General features: G+C 38.0%; 1 protein-coding gene across 1 annotated transcript in view; it reads left to right on the forward strand.

The window, feature by feature from the left end:
- LOC107668197 (ryanodine receptor 3-like) overlaps positions 1–21,007 on the forward strand; it is an 87,174-nt gene that overhangs the window by 14,846 nt on the left and 51,321 nt on the right. The window contains exons 4-24 of the mRNA XM_016459989.1: positions 3,511–3,585; positions 3,922–4,000; positions 4,723–4,835; positions 7,180–7,279; positions 7,375–7,468; positions 7,751–7,946; positions 8,699–8,863; positions 10,263–10,384; positions 10,560–10,740; positions 10,825–10,960; positions 14,150–14,245; positions 14,543–14,661; positions 16,230–16,363; positions 16,763–17,004; positions 17,131–17,323; positions 17,725–17,941; positions 18,389–18,493; positions 19,828–19,931; positions 20,236–20,319; positions 20,456–20,615; positions 20,774–20,918. Of these exons, the coding sequence (XP_016315475.1) occupies positions 3,511–3,585; positions 3,922–4,000; positions 4,723–4,835; positions 7,180–7,279; positions 7,375–7,468; positions 7,751–7,946; positions 8,699–8,863; positions 10,263–10,384; positions 10,560–10,740; positions 10,825–10,960; positions 14,150–14,245; positions 14,543–14,661; positions 16,230–16,363; positions 16,763–17,004; positions 17,131–17,323; positions 17,725–17,941; positions 18,389–18,493; positions 19,828–19,931; positions 20,236–20,319; positions 20,456–20,615; positions 20,774–20,918 (2,860 nt within the window). The remainder of the gene's footprint in view (positions 1–3,510; positions 3,586–3,921; positions 4,001–4,722; positions 4,836–7,179; positions 7,280–7,374; positions 7,469–7,750; positions 7,947–8,698; positions 8,864–10,262; positions 10,385–10,559; positions 10,741–10,824; positions 10,961–14,149; positions 14,246–14,542; positions 14,662–16,229; positions 16,364–16,762; positions 17,005–17,130; positions 17,324–17,724; positions 17,942–18,388; positions 18,494–19,827; positions 19,932–20,235; positions 20,320–20,455; positions 20,616–20,773; positions 20,919–21,007) is intronic.

Raw genomic sequence — 21,007 nt, forward strand, 5'->3', positions numbered from 1 at the left:
GGAAGGATGAGGAGAGACAGATACGAGAGAGGGGAGAGAGGAAAAGAAAAAAATTATCGGTCCAGTTCCCGGACACACTGTCGCTTGGTCCTCAACCGGCTGAGAGGCTCTCACTTGCGGTGCCATACGATGGCACTGGACATCTTTGGTGGACGGCCCACCGCTCCTCCGCCTCCTGGCGGACGGTGATGGCTCCTCCTGTTGAGGGCAGCCGGCAGCGAGTCCCCCGTTCCCTGCTCCTCCCCAATCATGGCAGACGGCAGCAGGCTCCGGCCTCCTGCCGAACGGGGCCGACTCCTCCGCTCCCTCTTGGATGGCAGCCACCCCTCCTCGACCCAGGAGCGCGGCAGCGAGCTCTCCGTCCCACCTTGTCTTCCATCGTTCCAGCATCACCGCTTCGGGCAGCCACCGGCGGTCTCTCCGCTTGTTCCTGCTGCCCGATCTCCTCAGCACCGCGATCCCCCTCAGCAAGGGCTCTCTGACAGCGTGTCCCTCCTTCCTCCCGGGTTTTGGCACCAATGTAACACCGTTCGTAGGTCGGGAAGAAGGAGGCGGGAACTGGCAAACATTTAAACAAAACTTGAATAATAAAATAAACACAAAACAGCGCGACAGCCCCTCGCGGATGACTGTCGCGCACAAACAGAAGTCCAGGCCTGGTCCTCTCTCGTCTTTCACTGTCGTAGCTCCTCCTTTTATCCTTCTGGAGCTCCTCCGTGGGACTTGAGACCGGTGAGTGGTGCAGGTGTCGCTCATTATCAATTACTCCACCAGCCTCGCTCCGTTCCCACGGCTCTCGGCCCCGCCCCCACTCGTCACATCATCTTTTTAATGTCTACGATAGTATGGTACCTCACCTTCTGCTTTGCATAGACTAATTACACCGCTCCTTATGTCTATTATGCTTTCAGTTGCCTTTAGAAGGTACATTTTTTATTTATTTTTTATTTTGTAATACTTTTTTTTTATAAAATGCACTTCACAAATATAAATTTTTCTGAAGTTATTTCAAGTGTTTTTGCTCATGGGTTGCCTCATCATTTGACATCATTCAGTTCATTATATTCAGTATCCAACCAATATAAATATTTGATTTTTATTTCTAAAAACAGTAGCAAGAGTGAGTTTAATTAATTAATTTGGTGTGCAAAGAGACATAATGAACTGAATGTGCTAAAGTGGTGAGGGTTTTCCACCTGCCTTTTTAAATCATATCTGTATCTTTGTTCATCATTGCAAGAATCCTGATCATGAGCAGTGGGTATGTTCACAACTTTTTGACCAACAAGTATGCATGAATGTCAGTCCAAATTATGTATAAAAAATTTTAACTTACATGATTACACCTACTGCTCCTTTTTGAGCATCCCAACCACTTCTCTTGTCTTTAACTGAACTGCATTTTTAAGTGTGCTTTAACTCATGGCATAACCCAACTATTACAGTTCACAAAGCTAACCCTGTCAGAGAATCAAGGTCTCTCTCCTTTATCTTAGACTTGTCTCCCTCTCTTTATTTTTACGTTATGATTGAGAGTGTGAAAATGTTCCTGTAGCCCAAAGTAGATGAATTAACTTGTCAAACCTAGAACCTAGTGGCCCTGAATTATGCAAATCCCAAAAGAAAATCTACTGGCTAAGCATGTTCTGCACAGGGCCATTTGAATGCTTTATTTGCCCTCCCTCCTGCACAAAATGGCATGCTCGATATTTTATTTTGTTTATTTTTTTTTATTGCAGCATTTTGAAATACGATTGTCACAGCATATATTTTATTGGCTTGGTGCTGTGTATCTGTTGCACTAACATTAATGTCTAGAATGAGTTTTGTTGGAGAAACATTATGCAGCAGAGTTGCATACCATACAGTAGTTCACTATAAAACTATATGTGTCATTTATTTAATGAATTCAGTGTTTAATGCCTTTTTTGTGTTGATTATTTGTAGTTTGAGATGTGAACTGTGTTTCTTCTTGCATTTGAACTCTAACAGTCAAATTTCAGGAGTACCAATGAAGAGGAAATGATCTGGAATGCCGATTCCAGAATGAATGTTGCTTGATATGTTACATGATTTTTCAGTCAGAATATTAGAATGATTTTTCCATGATTTTTTCTTTTCTTTTCTGGTTTCTTCCTTGGATGCTTTGCTTCTTTTTCATCTCAGAAATATTATACCATGCTACTTTAGTAGTGTACTATATGCTGCACTGCCATTCAAAAGTTTAAAGTCAGATCAAAGTCGATTTTTGCATTGTTACAAAAAATTCTATTTCAAATAAATTCTGTTCCTTTGAGCATTCTATTCTTCAAAGAATTCTGGAAAAAAGTTATATCATGGTTTTCACAAACATATAAAGCAAGACAACTGTTTTCAGCATAATTTGCAGATAATAATAAGAAATATAAGCACCAAATCAGCATAATAGAACGATTTCTGAAGGATCATGTGATACTGAAGACTGGAGTAATGACTGCTGAAAATTCAGCTTGGCATCACAGAAATAAAGTAATTTATAAATATATTCAAATAAAAGTTATTTTGTAAAAAAAATGTATATTTCCAAAAAATTTCTGTATTTGCTGTATCATTGCTGTATTTGTGATCAAATAAATGCAGCCTTGGTGAACATAAATGACTTACTTCAAAAACATTACAACAATTATACCGACCCCAAACTTTTGAATGATAGTATATGTTCAGTTAACTATAAAACATCTTTTTTTTTTTTTTTTTTTTACATCAGGATGCTTTCTTGATCTTTTTTATCAACAGTCCAGAGATCTCGCCGTTTTTAGTAGGCTGACAACTGGAAACTGTCTAGAAGTGGCAGTTTCTGGTTAAATGTGCAGCTAAACTGTGCAGTATCAAGGCCAAAGACCGTTGTTTATCATCTGATGTTTCAGCAAGACAGCAGGCATACTTTTTCAGCAACAGCTGGGAGTAGGGAACACACGTTTCAATGTTCCTCTTTGTCAAAGTCATTTGTTTTTGGACTATTGGTGAGGAGTTCAAATGGTGTTCAAAACTCAAACAGCCAGATGAAAAATATGGTGGTCAAATGTGGCAGTAATTATTATTTTTGATCAGGAAAGATTAGTGTGAACCGTATCACCAGCTGCAGACTTCAAAAGTTTTACCTGAGGTTCTACATTATACGTATCTTTTTGAATTAAGAGAAACATATTTTTTCCCCCCTATGCACTCAGAGGCTTATAAGACGGGTAAGTATAATTACTCTGTTCCTCTCTTTCTTGTGGGCCTTTTTAAGGCTATTTTTTCCCCACACACTCCTTACATTTCCTCATCTACGGTACAACAACGAAATTTTGTTCTCGTTCAAACAACTGAACAAGAAATTTCCCTTTTAACATCCGTCTAGCATGTTCTTCCCATTGTCAATGTTTCTGTTTCAGTGACTCTTTATTTTAGCAGTGACCATTCTGTTCTGTCCACGTCTCTGAACCCTTGCCTTGAGTTCCTAACAACATTTTACTGTCCCTTCTGTAGGCAGCACAGGGAGGTGGTCATCGGACACTGCTCTACGGTCACGCCATCCTCCTTAGGCATTCCTTCAGTGGAATGGTGAGAATGCGCCACACAAATTGAAGCCAGTGGGGAGAAGGATTAGGCAGCCTGTCACAGCTTACGGCTCACACACTGCAACTTCATGATCAATGACTCCCTACAGTATATTGGGGGTAGATGGGGAGTAGTGAAAATGCTTTAACATCACGAATGACAGGACGGCTTATGTTTTAATGGGATAATTATGTGTTTATATTATAGATAAACATTAACTATAAAGCTCGAAGCTTACTGAACTTGGCTTTCTGGGGGTCTTTACCCATGATGCAGTGTTGCAGTTATTTGTTATGATTTATTAGCAGAATTTACACTTCTTTCCTTGTCTTCCCATAGTATCTGACATGTCTGAAGACTTCCAGGTCTCTGACAGACAAACTGTCTTTTGATGTTGGCCTTCAAGAGGATTCAACTGGTAACAACTTCAGTGTTATTTTAGTATTAATTATATACTATTTTAGTATTTATTAATATTTTGAAATAGCTTTTATTTTTATATTTTATATCTTGAATTTTAATTTTAATTTTACTTCTAAATTTTTTTAGTAATTTAGTCATTTTTAATATTTCTATTAGCTTTATTTTTATTTAGGATTTTAGTACTTAAGTTTGAGCTAATTTAATTTTATTTAGTTTCCAAGACAAAATTTCTCATTTATGACAAGTAGTTTTAGTTTTTCATATTTTATTTTTATTTTATTTTATTTATTTTTTCAATTAACAAAACATTTAACATATGCAGTGCTCTGTATAGGTGGGCTTCATGGGACTACATCAATAAAAAATTGACAGTTTTCAGTTTTTAATGAATGATCCCTTTTAGGCCTCTTTCCTGCTGTGATTGACATTTGAACCGTAGGTAACAGATGCAGTGCTAGGACTAATTCCCAAGCTTTGAAAAGAGATCCAAAATTAAATATAGATATCTTGCTATTTTTGTGTATTGTGTCACCCAGAATAGAGGAACATGAATATCAGTATCAACATCTAAGTTTGTAAACACCCGAAAGGTCTTACAGGTGATCTCAGTTGATCAAGGTCAAAGGTTGATTGAATCATTGACAGCTGTAGGACAGTGATAATCTATCTCTTTATTTACATCTGATCAGTTTCTTCTGACGATATGTGTTATCAAAGGGGAAGCTTGTTGGTGGACAATTCACCCGGCATCCAAGCAGAGGTCAGAGGGTGAGAAGGTGCGCATTGGAGATGACCTCATCTTGGTCAGCGTGTCCTCTGAGAGGTACCTGGTGAGTACCTGGTGTGTTTGAGGTTAATAAAGCAATGCAGCAATTTCCATACAAAATCAAGTCATAGTGAGCATGTCTTTCAAGCTCCACTAAAACACAATATATATAGTCCATCCAACTCATGTACTTCTTTACATCTTCTAAATTCATGCAATAGCTTTGTGTAAGTAACAGACTGAAATTTTTTTCTCATCTAGAATTAAAGAATTACAGACTACAGTTTTATGGAAAATGTTGGGTGATCTATTCCTTTAATGGGCTCAGGCCCCCCTCATTCAGTGTTTAAAATTTCCCAGATAATCTTTTAACATCAAGCAATGCAAATATATGGTACATAGATTGCTAGTCTCTAGAAAAAGATATAAAAATATACCTCTTTCATACAGAGGGAGACCATCAGGTTTAATCAAGTAAGTTGTCATGGTGACGTGCTCAGCCTTCCAACAGAGCACTCTAGATGTACAGGAGGAGAATAGATGCACTGAGAGACAAAAAAAGGTTTTACCCCATACTTAAGGCCCACATTTCAGGAGTATAGGATTATATCTGACTGACAGGGTGTAAATTATGGGTAATTTGGGGGGGGGGTCTAAACCCCTAAAAATGGTTTTAACCCAAACAAAATTGTTTGTGGTCTTATAAGATACACTACCGTACAACAATTTCAGATCGCTCTTTTCTATTTTAATACATTTTAAAATGCCATTTATTCCTGTGATGGTAAAGCTGAATTTTTATCAGCCATTACTGCCATTACAGTGTAGGATCTCTGTCTGCGAACGGACCCACTTACACTATGGAATCACACATGAAATAATCACATTCTATTGAGACAAACTGAGAAGCACCCTATGCAGCCAGCTGCGGTCGTAAAACTCATGCAAGAGACCAGATGTGCAGTGTAACGTTGACCGGCTTCAGCATAAATAAACCAGCTAATAAACAACTGAACAAAGAACATGGTATCTGGAAATGTTCCAGCGACAGACTCGCCTTGACCCCATGACCATTTAACGCATAAATTGCTAAATCCGAAAAATCTGTCACGAACAGAAAGTGACAGATTAAGAGCTCCCTGTCCAGGAGAAGAATGGCAGACACACAACTCGTGACATGGGCATGACCTCAGGACACCTCCCCTTTCCACGCAAAGTCTTGCTAAAGCAGACTCTCTCAGACGAACTTCGAGGCTCCTCCGTAACCCGGCAACCAACCAATCCAGCGAGGGCTCTCCCAAAAGGACGTCATCCAAACGTCGTTCAGGCGCCAGATCAACAGCCAATCAGCAAAGGAATTCCCTCCAGCAGCCACGAGGAAAACTCAGCTTTTCAGCTGTCACCCAAAAACGCAAGTACAAACAAGGTCTCCTATCCACTGAAATAGGTGCTGAACCAGTTAAGCAGTAAACGTAAGACAAACCTCTGCTTTGTGATTTTCTCAGGTCGCAAGTAAGAGAACTGTAGTGAATATCTTGCTAAAACTTTGATTAATAATAATTAATTCCCTAAAATTAAGTAATCAGACATTACAACAGCCATTACTGCATTAACATCACATGATCCTTCAGAAATCATTCTAATATTCTGATTTGCTGCTCAAGAAACATTTCTTTTTATTATCAATGTTAAAAATAGTTGTGCTGCTTAATATTTTGGATACCCTGATACATTTTTTAGGATTCGCTGATGAATAGAAAGTTCAAAAGAACAGTTTATTTGAAATATAAATATTGATAAGAATGTCTTTACTGTCTCTTTTGATCAATTAAATGCATCCCTGCTGAATAAAATTATTAATTTCTTTTAAAAAGAAATCATACTGACCCTAAACTTTGAATGGTAGTGTACATTCCAGCGAATATAATTTGACACATACATAAAGGATTAAGTCCTTTATTTCCTAAATTCCTCAGAAGTTCATACCCCTGAAATTCATCTTATATTTCTGATACTGCCAACATAATCCCATTTTGTTTAGGTCAGTTGCATTGTATTTGTTCCAGCTATGGATTACCTGAAGTCTCTTGAGAGAGGGGTTGCAGAGCTGCTCATGCAGAGAGTTAGTGTTTGTAGTCCTGGGAAAGACAGTCGTTGTTTGTGTTTTCTAGACAGTAATCTTTTAAAAACAGATTTGTAACTCAGCTGCTGACAGCACAGACAGGCTGGCAGCACCAAGGCCACATGCCACATACCTCTTTTCCTGTTCTCTTTTGCTATATCTCTTTCTCTCTGTCTCCCTCACTCTCACTCCCTTTCTCTTTTTTAGATTCTACAAGCTTATTCAAGCAAAAAGACGCATGCATAGTTAGTTTAGTAAAACACTTGTGTCTTTCCCTCTTTTGTAGCACCTCTCCATCTCCAATGGAAGCATTCAAGTGGATGCCTCATTCATGCAAACACTGTGGAACGTTCAGCCTACCTGCTCCAGAAGCAACTTGGAAGTGGGTGAGTTCAAAAATCTATAACTTTTGTCTTGCTGTACTACTTTTAAAAGCACAATTGTTATTAGGAATTGTCTCACTGTTCCCTTGTCTCTGTAGGGTTTCTTTTGGGTGGGCATGTGATACGCTTGTTCCGTGGGCACGACGAGAGTCTCACCATTCCAGAATCCGAGCAAAGCCAAGACCAACAGAGGTGAATCTATCTATCTATCTATCTATCTATCTATCTATCTATCTATCTATCTATCTATCTATCTATCCTTTTTTTTGATGATCCAGACTTGTTGTTCCTCCTATGTCTTTTCCAATTATGCCCAAAAGGGTAGTTCAAATCAGGTCAGTGAGCAGTGCATCTAATCCATGACTGTTAGAAAAATCTAAAAGTTTCCTAACCTTCTGCAAAGGCCTATCGATTGATTAAGCATTAAAATGGTTAACAACTCATATTTAATAGATTGTGTGGAAAATGAAAAAGATGCATACTCACAGGGGAGTCTTTTTTCCTGAATTGCAGCTGGAGCGGGAGTCACATCAGATGGGGTCAGCCCTTCCGCCTCCGCCATCTCTCCACCGGTTACTACCTGGGCCAGACAGAGGACCATGGCCTGATACTGCTGGACAAAGAGAAGTCTGACACCACTGCAACAGCCTTCTGTTTCCGGCCAAGCAAGGTTTGATCCATTTATTTTAAAGTTGTCCATATGATGTTGATTGCCAAAAAACTCTGGGCAACATTGAGGCACTTACAATGTAAGTAAATGGTCCTAAATCTGTAAATGTTAAAGCACTGTTTCAATAGTGGAGACACAATATAGTGTATGTGTTAACACAAATAAAAAAATGTATAACATTTCATCCAGTTTTGCAACTTTGTTGCCAAACAACATGATGCTTAAAATGACTAAAAGTATGAGAACAACTTTAATTTTATAAAATAATTTTGTTTTATAAATTTATAAGCTTCACATTTCTGTTGTTAAGCCTCATTGTAATTTTTGCTTTTCTTTGTGCTAATCAACATTATGACTGGGCTAACGTGTACTGAACCAGTAACATTTCTTAAATTTATTAAAAAAATTAAATAAATCAGATGAATCAGTGACTTTCAGAGCTACACCGTATCAGCTATTGGACAATTTGGCTTGATTAGATTATAGCCTGCTAGTCAGTGCTTAGACCCTTTAATTGCTACATCTGTTTCCTAATTACTAATCCGCAGTGCATTGTTACTGTATATTGGAGTTTCATTAGCCTTCCTCTGCTGCAACAAGCCAAGAGGTCACAAACCCAGCTGTCCTACTGTCTATTTTATCTCAATAAAACTTAAAATAGGCTCTCTAAATTATTGACTGTCCAAACTGAACAGATGACAATAGTTGGCACAGAAATGGCAGGACTCGTGCGATTTGTCTTCACTTCACAGGAAAAGATTGACTCCGGCCCAAAGCGTGATATTGATGGTATGGGGGTCGCAGAGATCAAATACGGCGATTCGGTCTGCTTCATCATGCATGTGTCCACGGGGCTGTGGTTGTCCTACCTGGCACCTGACGCCAAATCTTCTCGCCTGGGACCACCAAAGAGAAGGGTAAGAGATAGTGTCCTTGTGCTTTTTTGTCCTAAGAGGCTGAAACTATCACTGAACTCCCTCTCCAGGCCACAATTACATGATTACAACAACTTTGAATGGCACGTACATCTTTAATGACATCATGTGCTTTAAGTTATGATCCCGTTAAAGATTATGGGGCTCACAGGATGGTCTAATGTTGGCTCAAGCTTAACCGCAGTGGCTTCTGTGTGGAGTGTAGGATATACGAGGCCATGGTTTAAATGTGATAATGAGGTAGACATGGTGACAGTGTTTTTGGGGAGTGGTCAGGATTACACGTTCACATGGACTGCACATCTTTCCAGCGCTGTGGTATGCAGCTTAACTCTGGGCTAAAGGCCAGAAAAAGCATGCCACCTTTACGCACAGTCCAGGCAGCCAAAGTCATAACTTTGGTGACACTCGGTTCGATTTTCACTTTGAAAATATTGAACCACTCTTTAATTTTTTTGTAGCTTATGAAGTCTGCTGGACAGACTCTGTCTTTCCTGTGAGGAGGAGGTGCCAAGTTGAAGATAAAACCCAAAGGCAATCTGTCCAATTTCTTTAGAAAAGAACTGATAAATACAATACAACAACTAGCATTGACAAGGACACATTTAGGATGTGCATTAATCACAAAATATTAAGCAATATTTTCAACATTGTTAATGATAAGAAATATTTCTTGAGCATTAAATTAGCATATTAGAATGAATTCTGAAGGATCATGTGAAACTGAAGACTGGAATAAAGGCTGCTGAAAATTTAGCTTTGCCATCACAGGAGTGAAATACATTTTAAAATATATTAAAATATAAAACAGTTATTTTGATTTGTGGTAATATTTCATAATATTACTATTTTGACAAACTACGTTTTAAAATAAATACGACCTTGATAAACATAAGATACTTCTTTAAATTAAAAAAAAAAAAATCTTATCAACCCCAAACCTTTGAACAGTAGTGTATCAAATGCAAAGATGATGATGTTTGTCCTCTCTCAATGTACCGTTACATTATAGCAACACTGGTGATGGATCGATATGGGATTTAAAATGGTCAGTGCTAATACAGATACAGTATCTACAGAGCAGAGTGACCGACATAATCTGATATACTGTGGTGTACAAAACTCTGAGACCAAATTTAAAATCTGGTTTGCAAAATTGAATTAAAACATTAAAAAAAAAATTACAAGGTAAAATAAAATAAAAATCAGATTCTGCAATATTTCTACGTACAGATGGTCAGATGTTCATTATTAAGCAAAAAAATTACAAAAATGAATACTTTGAAATTCAATTAAACCTTTTATATACTGGTTCAAGAAAGATTCCAAGTCAGCCATTTTACTTGCAGTCAGTGTTAACGTACCTTTACGATGTGTGCAGGCTGTCCTGTCTCCTGAAGGCCATATGGATGACGGGCTGACTCTGCAGCTTTGCCAGCACGAGGAGTCCCGGGCGGCTCGCATCATTCGTAATACCACCCACCTCTTCACTCAGTTCATCAGGTACAGCAGACCCAAACTCACTGAGCTCAAATGCAGCCTAGTACAATACAAATGTTTGTCCCATCGTAAATGAGAGCCATTTGGAACAAGAATACCAGAAGACAGCATTATTAAATTCCTAATGTTTAATATAATGTTTAATATGATAATTTTAAAATTATTATCCTTGTCTCAGGGGTCTGGATGGTTTGAATGGGGAGAAGACAACAGAGGTGACACTGCCTGTGTGTGAAGTGCTGCAGACACTCGATGACCTCATTGTGTACTTCCAGCAGCCTGACTCTGAGCTCGAACATGAGGAGAAACAGAGGCAGCTCCGATCTCTCATCAAGCGCCAAGATCTCTTCAAAGAAGAGGTTAAATACAACTCAAATGTGTCTTATTAGACTTATGATAATACATGCAAATGAATAGGCTGACACTTGTTATGATTATTTTAGGGAATGCTAACCCTGGTCTCACACTGCATCGATCGCCTAAACGTGTACAACAGTGCCGCTGAGTTTGAGGAATTAGCAGGCGAAGAAGCTGGAGAGGCGTGGAAGGACATTCTCAACCTCCTCTATGAGCTTCTGGGTAAGAATTCAATCAGTCCACAGCCTTCAGCTGTTCACCGAGGGTGATGATGGAGAGACATGACAGTTATTAGAGGCAGTTAAATAGCAATTCTATTCTCTTTTATCACCTTGTTGTTGACTCTCAGCCTGATTTATGGAGGGCAAACATACAGTTAGAAAAAAAGAGGACCTTGTTCAAGACAGAGATGGGCACTCGAGTTAGTGACTGAAATGTTAGTGACACACTCAACCTGAAATGACTTCAGACTTGACTGAACTTGACAAGAATATTTGAAACACAACTCTAGTCTTTTATCCTTAACTACTTATATCATAAAGAAAGAACTTGGCGGACTCTTATCATAGTATTTGATGACGTATGTGTGTGTGTTCAAGTTTGACTAATCATAATGCAAAAACTGAAGCTTCAAATAAACATTTTGATAATCTCTGAACATTTATTCAGATGCAACACCTAATAAAAGTAATTGTCTACTTACTGTCTATTTGACATTTTAATTGGTGCAATTGATTATGGAAAAAATAATGCGTAAAGGTTTATATATGATATAAACCCATGATATAATAGTTTAGCAATATCACTCGAGCATGAGCACAAGCATATTTAAAATATTTTATAAAATATTAATATTTTAAACACAATATTGTATTGTCATGGCCTAATGGTTAGAGAATCGGACTTGTAACCCAAAGGTCATGGGTTTGAGTCTCAGGTCCGGCAGGAATTGCTGGTGGGGGGAGTGAATAACCAGCTCTTTCTTCCACCCTCAATACCACGACTGAGGTGAGACCCTTGAGCAAGGCACCGAACCCCCAACTGCTCCCGGGGCGCTGCAGCACACGGCTGCCCACTGCTGCCCACTGCTCCGGGTGTGTGTTCATGGTGTGTGTGTGTGTTCACTACTGTGTGTGTGCACTTAGATGGGTTAAATGCAGAGCACAAATTCCGAGTATGGGTCACCATACTTGGCCACACGTCACTTCACTTCACTATTGTTTGTTTTGCTCAATTTCGCAAATGAAAATAGTTCAAACAAAGCCACAGCAGAGCTGTGCGTCTTTAGCAAAACATAGCGGTGATTCGTTTCTGAATGAATTGACGTTATGTTTTTGAACGAATCGAGTCAATGATTCAGTGAGCAATTCAAAAAGACAGTTACTTGCTTCGTTTCTGAATTAATCATCGATTTGAATGAGTCGATTGACTGATTGACGCACTCAATCATTAAGACGGTGATTTGCCACCACCTACTGGAGGTTTTAGTTTCATATTTTGAGTATCATTTCATTAAAAAAAAACATTTCATATTTCAGTATTAGTTTTTTAAAACCTATTAATGCCCATCTATTATTATTATTTATGCTATGTCAAAATATTTCTATCTAAAGCTACTTTTTGTAATGTCTGTTCAATGCTTTACTCACAATAATGGTTTTAATCTTTTGGGGGGTATATTCTCAGCAAAATTGATGTATGATTAATTTGTGATTAATTAGATCTAGAATTAGATTAATTAGCATTGAGTGGCTACATCATGGTGTTACAGATGATTTCTGAATACGAACGGGCCTTCTTAAATTAATAATTTTACCTGTATTTATGTATTTTTGTATCTTGGATTGACTCTATGTATACAGGTAGAAGAAGACAAGTTGAGCTAGAATCCTAGTAGTATCCCTGGAACATATTTGTCTTTAAAATGCAACCTGGTAAATCAGATTTTTAAGGATGAGAATTTATTTGCAACAATTAATGAAATGACTCCAGACTCGACTCAGACTCATGATTAAAGATTCCAGACTTGACTCTGAGTCCAGCTTAAAGACTTCAGACTTGACTCGGACTTCAGATGAAAGACTTATGGACATGTCTGGTTCAAGATATTAAAAGTTTAGATCGAAGCAAAATTGTTTCAGAAATCTTACATGAAGACCTTTTCATTTCTGCTACTGTTTCAATTATTTTAATAACTAATAATTTTAATACTACTTCTATTTATAGAGTGCTGCAGAGACTACATATTTTTGTAGGCCAACACAAAAGTTGGCATCATCCTGGTTCCCTCAATCAAAAGCCAATAGGATTTTTTCATAGTGTTTGGATTATTGCAGAAAATAAGCTCTGTGAGCAACAAAAGTTTATATTCATTACACGTTGTGGTCATCAAGATAATCTTCACAAATGAACGCTTGAACTTTAAAGCCTAAATACAAGAAGTAAAATGCTAAAGTTAGCCTATAAACAAACTACACCACAGGTGCATTATTTTAACATCACTGCCACTAAGTTTGCGACAACACTATTTTAAAATTTAGAAGCTGGAATTTTTTTTTGTTAGAATAGTTTGCGAGAGCATGATTATAAACACAACGAGGCTGTAAAAGTGTAGATGAGTTTTCCTGTTTGACGTGATGATGTTTAATGTTCATCTGTAGTCCCATTTAGCCAGTTAGTAGCAATCGCCTTTTTCAAGAGATGTAAAAACTTTCAAAATCACGAGTGGGGTATTTCTGATAAATTTTATATTGTAGAATAAAATATGAAAATATCTTGAGCTTGTGTTAACCACAGACCCATTCAAAAAACATTGGCTTTGGGGCTATGGAAAGTCTTTGGACTTTACAGAACACTGTCTATTTAGCGATTGAATTTTGCTTGAAATTGTAACATCACAAGGATCCAGTGAGCTTGAACGCTCTCCTCGGTTCACCTTGACTGGCTCGGCATTTATCAGAGCCCCCATCGAGGCTCGTTCTGAATTTTGCTCGTTCAGAGTCGTTGAGGTCACCCTCGAGATGTGCCGTGCTGAGTCTGTCTGGCAACAGTAGCATGATACATTATGCTGGCGACAACAGCCAGTTTTTAACATCTCCATATGGATGCATTTTCTGCCTCAGGAAACAGCTCTTTTCAGGGCTTCAAAACTGCCTAGACAATCTCTCCACAAAGTGCCGTTAGCTCTGGGCTTGAGTTAGATTGATTGCTCTCTGGGAAATATAGTCTAGTTTAAGATTACTCCCATTTAGTATTTTACTCACACTGGAGGTGCATCCATTTAATAATTTTACCACTTAGGTTGGAAACCTTGTGTGAAGGATAGCGAAAGGGATTTGCAGGTGTTGGTATGAGGTATGTTAGAATAACGGTGTAACATTGAGCTTATTGCCATTGATTTTTGTCCATTAGCCACTCTGATTCGAGGCAACAGGACCAACTGCACACAGTTCTCTCGCAAGCTGGATTGGCTAGTCAGCAAGCTAGAGCGGCTGGAGTCCTCATCAGGTAAATACCACTATATGTCAAATCGGACACATACATTAGCACTGATTATAGAGGTGTTACATCTGTCTTACGTAGACATAAACTGAGCGATCAGCCATCAGCAACTGCACAGATCAGTGATTTTAGCTGAAGCTCTGTATCACAGCAGTATTACAGATTCATAGCAGCATGTATACAATTTTCATAAAAAAATCTATAGTAATTTGCTTAAACAACTCTCTGCTCTCTGATTATATAATGCCTTTATCATCCCGTGTGTTTATTGCAATGCAATATTAATAAAGCAATTCTATACAGGCATTTTAGAGGTGCTTCATTGTATCCTAATCGAGAGTCCAGAATCTCTGAACATCATCCAGAAGGCCCACATCAAATCCATTATTTCTCTGCTGTACAAGCATGGACGCAACCACAAGGTCAGCATTTGCTGTTTCTACACACACACACACACACACACACACACACACACACACACACACACACACACACAGATGAGTGTGAAACTGCACACAGTTCTCTCGCAAGCTGGATTGGCTAGTCAGCAAGCTAGAGCGGCTGGAGTCCTCATCAGGTAAATACCACTATATGTCAAATCGGACACATACATTAGCACTGATTATAGAGGTGTTACATCTGTCTTACGTAGACATAAACTGAGCGATCAGCCATCAGCAACTGCACAGATCAGTGATTTTAGCTGAAGCTCTGTATCACAGCAGTATTACAGATTCATAGCAGCATGTATACAATTTTCATAAAAAAATCTATAGTAATTTGCTTAAACAACTCTCTGCTCTCTGATTATATAATGCCTTTATCATCCCGTGTGTTTATTGCAATGCAATATTAATAAAGCAATTCTATACAGGCATTTTAGAGGTGCTTCATTGTATCCTAATCGAGAGTCCAGAATCTCTGAACATCATCCAGAAGGCCCACATCAAATCCATTATTTCTCTGCTGTACAAGCATGGACGCAACCACAAGGTCAGCATTTGCCTTTTCGACAACACACACACACACAAACACACACACACACACACACACACACACACACACAAACACAAACACAGATGAGTGTGGAATATAAAGGATGTTGCTGACCATCCAAAGCCTTAAAACGGAAACTTATACCTGCTGCAATGAATACTATAAATATTATATGAAGAGCTGAAAATGCAATTTTTACCAGTTCCATATATAAACCCTCATATATACCTTCCATTTAGTGTATATTTCTGTATTATGGGGAGATATAGACTACCGTTCAAAACTCGACGGTTGGTAAGACTTTTAATGTTTTTGAAAAAGTCTCTTATGCTCACAAGGCTGCATTTATTTTATATCAAAAATACAGTAAAACTGTTTTCTATTTTAATATATTTTACATTTTAATTCTTTCTGTGATGGCAAAGCTGAATTGTCAGCAGCCATTACTCCAATCTTCATTGTCACAAGATCCTTCAGAAATCATTATAGAAACAGAATTTTTTGTAACATTTTAAATGTCTTTACCTTTTGATAAATTAAATTTTCCTGACCTCAAAGGTAGTGTAAGTTCATATGATCAAAAATTTGCTCAAAGGATTTTAGGTAGGGTGACCATTCGTCCTCTTTTTCCTGGACATTTTAGGCAATTTTTAAATCCCGGCCAGGACATGTCTGGGAAAAAGAGGACATATTATGGTCACCCTAGTTTTAGTGGTGCAAACATTCAGACATTTTAACAAGGGGCAGGTGTCTGCTGGTGTAGACCCTTGTTACTTGACTTGAGAGTTCCTCTGTCTTATAAAATGTGGGTCATGTAAACTCGTAAATACATTCTAGGAGCTGCACAGCATGTTAGGCTAGCAAACACTCTCAAGTATGCACTTGAGAATATGCAGGCATAAGACTATAATTTGTGTGTAGGGAAAATGTGCAGTATAAAATGAGTTTAAAGCAATAACAGCATTGTTAAAGTGTCTCCTGTACTCCCTTGCAGATTCTAGATGTTCTCTGTTCCCTGTGTGTCTGCAATGGTGTGGCTGTGAGAGCCAATCAGAATTTCATCTGTGACCACCTGCTTCCCAGGAGAGACCTACTGCTCCAGACACGACTGGTCAATGATGTCCAAAGGTAGACAAACCAAAACACACACACACACACACACACACACTTGCATTTGTGGTTTATGGGGACTCTCCATAGGCGTAATGGTTTTTATACTGTACAAACTGTATTTTCTATTGCCCTACACCAACACTACACCTAAACCTACCCCTTACAGAAAACTACTGGCAATTTTTGAATTTCATAAAACACCGTTTTGTATGTTTTTTAAGCCTTTTGTTTTACGGGGACAGAGGAAGCATCCTCATAAAGCATGTTTACGTTGTAGTACCCATGTCATTATACACATTTGTGTCCTCATAAACCATATATACCAATACACACACACACACACAATTTTCTTAATCAGAGTGTTTGTTTTTCACTAAAAATACACTCCAACTTGATCTCTGTGTTTGTTTACAGTATGAGACCCAACATCTTCCTGGGCATGAGTGAGGGCTCGGCACAGTATAAGAAATGGTACTTTGAGCTGATCATCGATCAAGTAGACCACTATGTGACCAATGAGCCCACCCACCTTCGTGTTGGCTGGGCCACCACCAAAGGCTACGCCCCCTATCCTGGGGGTGGAGAGGGCTGGGGAGGAAATGGTGTGGGTGACGATCTTTACTCCTATGGTTTTGATGGGCTTCATCTGTGGTCAGGTACATTTAAGGCTGTTATCAACTAGAATGTACCCATGTTCCTCACTGCCTGATCTAATACGACATTATGAAAAACGCAAATATGAACATGATTTCATCTGAATAATTTCTCTCCACATCTGATAGGGCGAATCCCACGGGCCGTGGCCTCTATTAACCAGCACTTGCTGAATTCAGATGATGTTGTGAGCTGTTGTCTTGATCTCGGAGCCCCTAGCATGTCTTTCCGAATTAACGGTCAGCCTGTTCAAGGCATGTTTGAAGACTTCAACATAGATGGCTTCTTCTTTCCCGTCATCAGTTTCTCTGCAGGGGTCAAGTGAGTTTCTCTAATATAAAGTACCCTACACTGATTAAGAGTTTAAATAGCAAGAAGGAATATGGTTACATCCATTTTAATATTAATGAGCACAAAATCCTGTAGCAATCGTTCAGCATGTTATTCTACCATTTTTACTCTGAGCGTAGCACTTCTGCAATGATTGTACAGGAGTTGTGCTGTGTGACAAATGAACCCTTTCTTCTTTTGCGCTGAATCCGCCCTAAAGCACTTTGTTCAATCAACAGAGACAGGCCATTACTCACTTGACTTCTCAACCAACTTCAAACAAATTAAGTAGCACCAAGACATTTTTTGGACAACCCAGTGTTGCTATTAGGATGAATCAAGTAATTGATCATGATTTTAAATGCCTTCTTTGTGTTTTTTTTCTCCTCAAGGGTCCGTTTCTTGTTGGGTGGTCGCCATGGAGACTTTAAGTTCCTGCCTCCAGCAGGCTATGCACCATGTTATGAAGCCCTGCTTCCCAAAGAAAAGATGCGTGTGGAGCCTGTGAAGGAGTATAAAAGAGACCTGGAGGGAGTGAGAGATCTGCTGGGCACCACAGAGTTCCTGTCCCAGGCTTCCTTCATTCCTGTTCCTGTTGACACCAGCCAGGTGAGATATTATCAGTAACTGAGTAATTCACCATGTTTTTACACTCTTTTCTACCTGTTCTCAAGTTCCGCCTGATTAATCAAAGCTTTACTATAAAAATTACTACTACTACTACTACTACTACTACAATAATTATTATTATTTTATAGCGAAAAGTATTAATTCTTATGTTGTTTAAAAAAATTATTTAGGAATATAATAATAATAATAATAATAATAATAATTCTTGTTATTATTATTACTACTATTATATAAAATACGTGTTTTTAATATAAAAACCTTGTTTTTATTTTACAATGAAATATTACAAAATAATTCTTATATTGTTTACAATTTTTTATAATAATTTTATAGTTATTATTTTACATTTGATTTGTGCTGTTCAAATGTTTAGTGACATATGAGGCTTTGCATTTATTGTTCTTATTTTGTTGTCATGTGAATCAGATTGTCCTGCCTCCGCATCTTGAACATGTGCGGGACAAGTTAGCTGAGAACATCCATGAGCTCTGGGGCATGAACAAAATAGAGCTTGGCTGGATGTATGGCAAGGTAGGAAAACATTTAAGTGGACACTATAAAAAAATACTAAACAGCATGATCATAATTTCTCTGCAGAAGCAAAATCATCTCTGTATGACACAAGCACCGATATCAGGATAATTTCTGCTGTGTGACTTTAACTACTGGAGGAACTCAGAGGAGGATCATTGAAAATGTCAACCTGAATTGAGAGTCTTTGGCTGCAGCTTAAATGAATATTTAAGCATCCCAAGTAGCAACACAGCAGATGGGGATACAGATCCCATTTTCAGATAGTAAGGGCCAAAGGAAACTACTTGGATCCGGTTTATGCCTTTCACTGATTGCTGCAGGAGAGTAACTCCAGAAATTGCAGAGCACAATGGAAAAGCACTCTGATGACAGAGCTTTGCAGTATCACAGTAGTTAAAACTATCTTAATGAGCAGCATGCTGTCCAAGACCTTGCCAGAAAAATAAATTATGGTAGAGTGCTGCCATTGCTTCTGAGGCCGGATCTTAGCATTTATTAAGAACAAATATTTCAGAGACCCAGCTGGTCTCTGATTAATCAGATTTTAATAAGACTTAGCTGGCTCGAGGTGGCATTGTTGTGAGCATGTGGGGTTACAGGACAAGAAGAGCTTGGCAAGCAAAATGGCACTTTTATTCTGCCACCATTATTCAATCCTAAACGCTTTAGCATTCTCACTTGCATCACATCAATCTAAAGAGCTTTACAGGTCATGAATTAAAGAGCGGTATTAGTTTTGGAGTGTCTGACTTAAATCATATCTCTGTTCTTTCTGATTCATCCCCATCTCTGCACTGATTATTTATTTCACTCATAGAAAACACTAGTTAGAAACACTAGTTAAAGAAAAAATTACATTCTTATTCTCATACATAAGCATTCTTATATGCTGATTTGCTGCTCAAGAAACATTTCTTATTATTACCAATATTGAAAGCAGTTGTGCTGCTTAATATTATTTTGGAAACTGTGATAAACTTTGATGATTAGAACGTTCAAAAGAACAGCATTTATTTGAAATATAAATCTTTTAGAAAACATTAGAAATGTCTTTACTATCACTTTTGATCAATTTAATGCATCATTGCTGAATAAAAGTATTAATTAAAAAAAATATGTATTACTGTCCTCAAACTTTTGAACGGTAGTGTATATTAAACATCAACTAGTGTAAGAAGTTGAAATCGGTCTCCTAGCAGAAGTACAGAATAATAGGCAAATATTAAATATTACTTCTCTGTGAATGTTTTTACTTTTATAAATGTAGAATGCATAAGCATTTTGTTGCATTTTGATTTACAGGTCATTTGAAAATATTTGCTATTTTTCAGGTCCGAGATGACAACAAGAGACAGCACCCTTGTCTTGTTGACTTCTCTAAACTGCCAGAAACAGAAAAGAATTATAACCTGCAAATGTCAACTGAAACTTTGAAGTGAGTATTACCGCAATGACTTGCATATAAAAGGCTGTAGATAAGGCCATTATTATTAAAATGCTCATGGTAATTAAACGTATTACGCAAAATTAATTTCTGTTAATTCCATTAGACTCTCTAGACTCAGCAGTATTTAGATCAAAATGCAATAACTAGCATAATGAGGTGTTGAACAGATTAATTTCTTTTGATAAATATTGTAATGCATTACTTGACACTTCGATTCGCATCTTTCATAAAGTATTGCCCATGTTGTTTTGCTGATCATTTGCTCAGTTGTCTGAAATGTATTCTCTTTCAGGACCCTACTTGCTTTGGGATGCCATGTCGCACAAGTCAATATGAATGCTGAAGACGACCTGAAAAAAATGAAACTCCCCAAGAAGTAAAACCAGCACACATATTGAACACTGAAACTAAAATATTTATATTTTAACTATCTGACTAAATGAAGTTTGATTGACAAGTTTTAATACTGTGAAATGTTTGGCCTTTTCTCATTTATATCCTCCTTATTAAAGCTACATGATGGCAAATGGTTATAAACCTACACCACTGGACCTCTCTGATGTAAAACTGACACCTGGTCAAGAGGTTCTAGTTGATAAACTGGCTGAAAATGCTCATAATGTTTGGGCCAAAGATCGCATAAAACAAGGATGGACCTATGGTATTCAGCAGGTAATAATGTCCTGTTCATTATTCATTAGAGATGACATTGGATTTGTCTGTTTCCCTGAAGTGCATTGACAAACCTGTAAGCAATGATAGTGTTAAATGAACATCTTTATTTTTCCATAAAGTTGTGTAACATCATCTCTTCTGCATTTTATTCGAAGGATTTGAAAAACCGTCGGAATCCACGTCTGGTGCCATATGCTTTATTAGATGAACGCACTAAGAAATCAAATAGAGACAGTCTTCGAGAGGCCATTCGTACTCTGGTTGGATATGGATATTTCATAGACCCACCTGATCAAGAGAGTGAGTTTTAATGTTTATATATACTGAACAAAATTATAAATGCAACACTTTTGTTTTTGCCCCCATTTTTCATGAGCTGAACTCAAAGA

The sequence above is a fragment of the Sinocyclocheilus anshuiensis genome, unplaced genomic scaffold (assembly GCF_001515605.1).
Source record: "Sinocyclocheilus anshuiensis isolate Anshui unplaced genomic scaffold, SAMN03320099.WGS_v1.1 scaffold1341, whole genome shotgun sequence".
Taxonomy (NCBI): Eukaryota; Metazoa; Chordata; class Actinopteri; order Cypriniformes; family Cyprinidae; genus Sinocyclocheilus; species Sinocyclocheilus anshuiensis.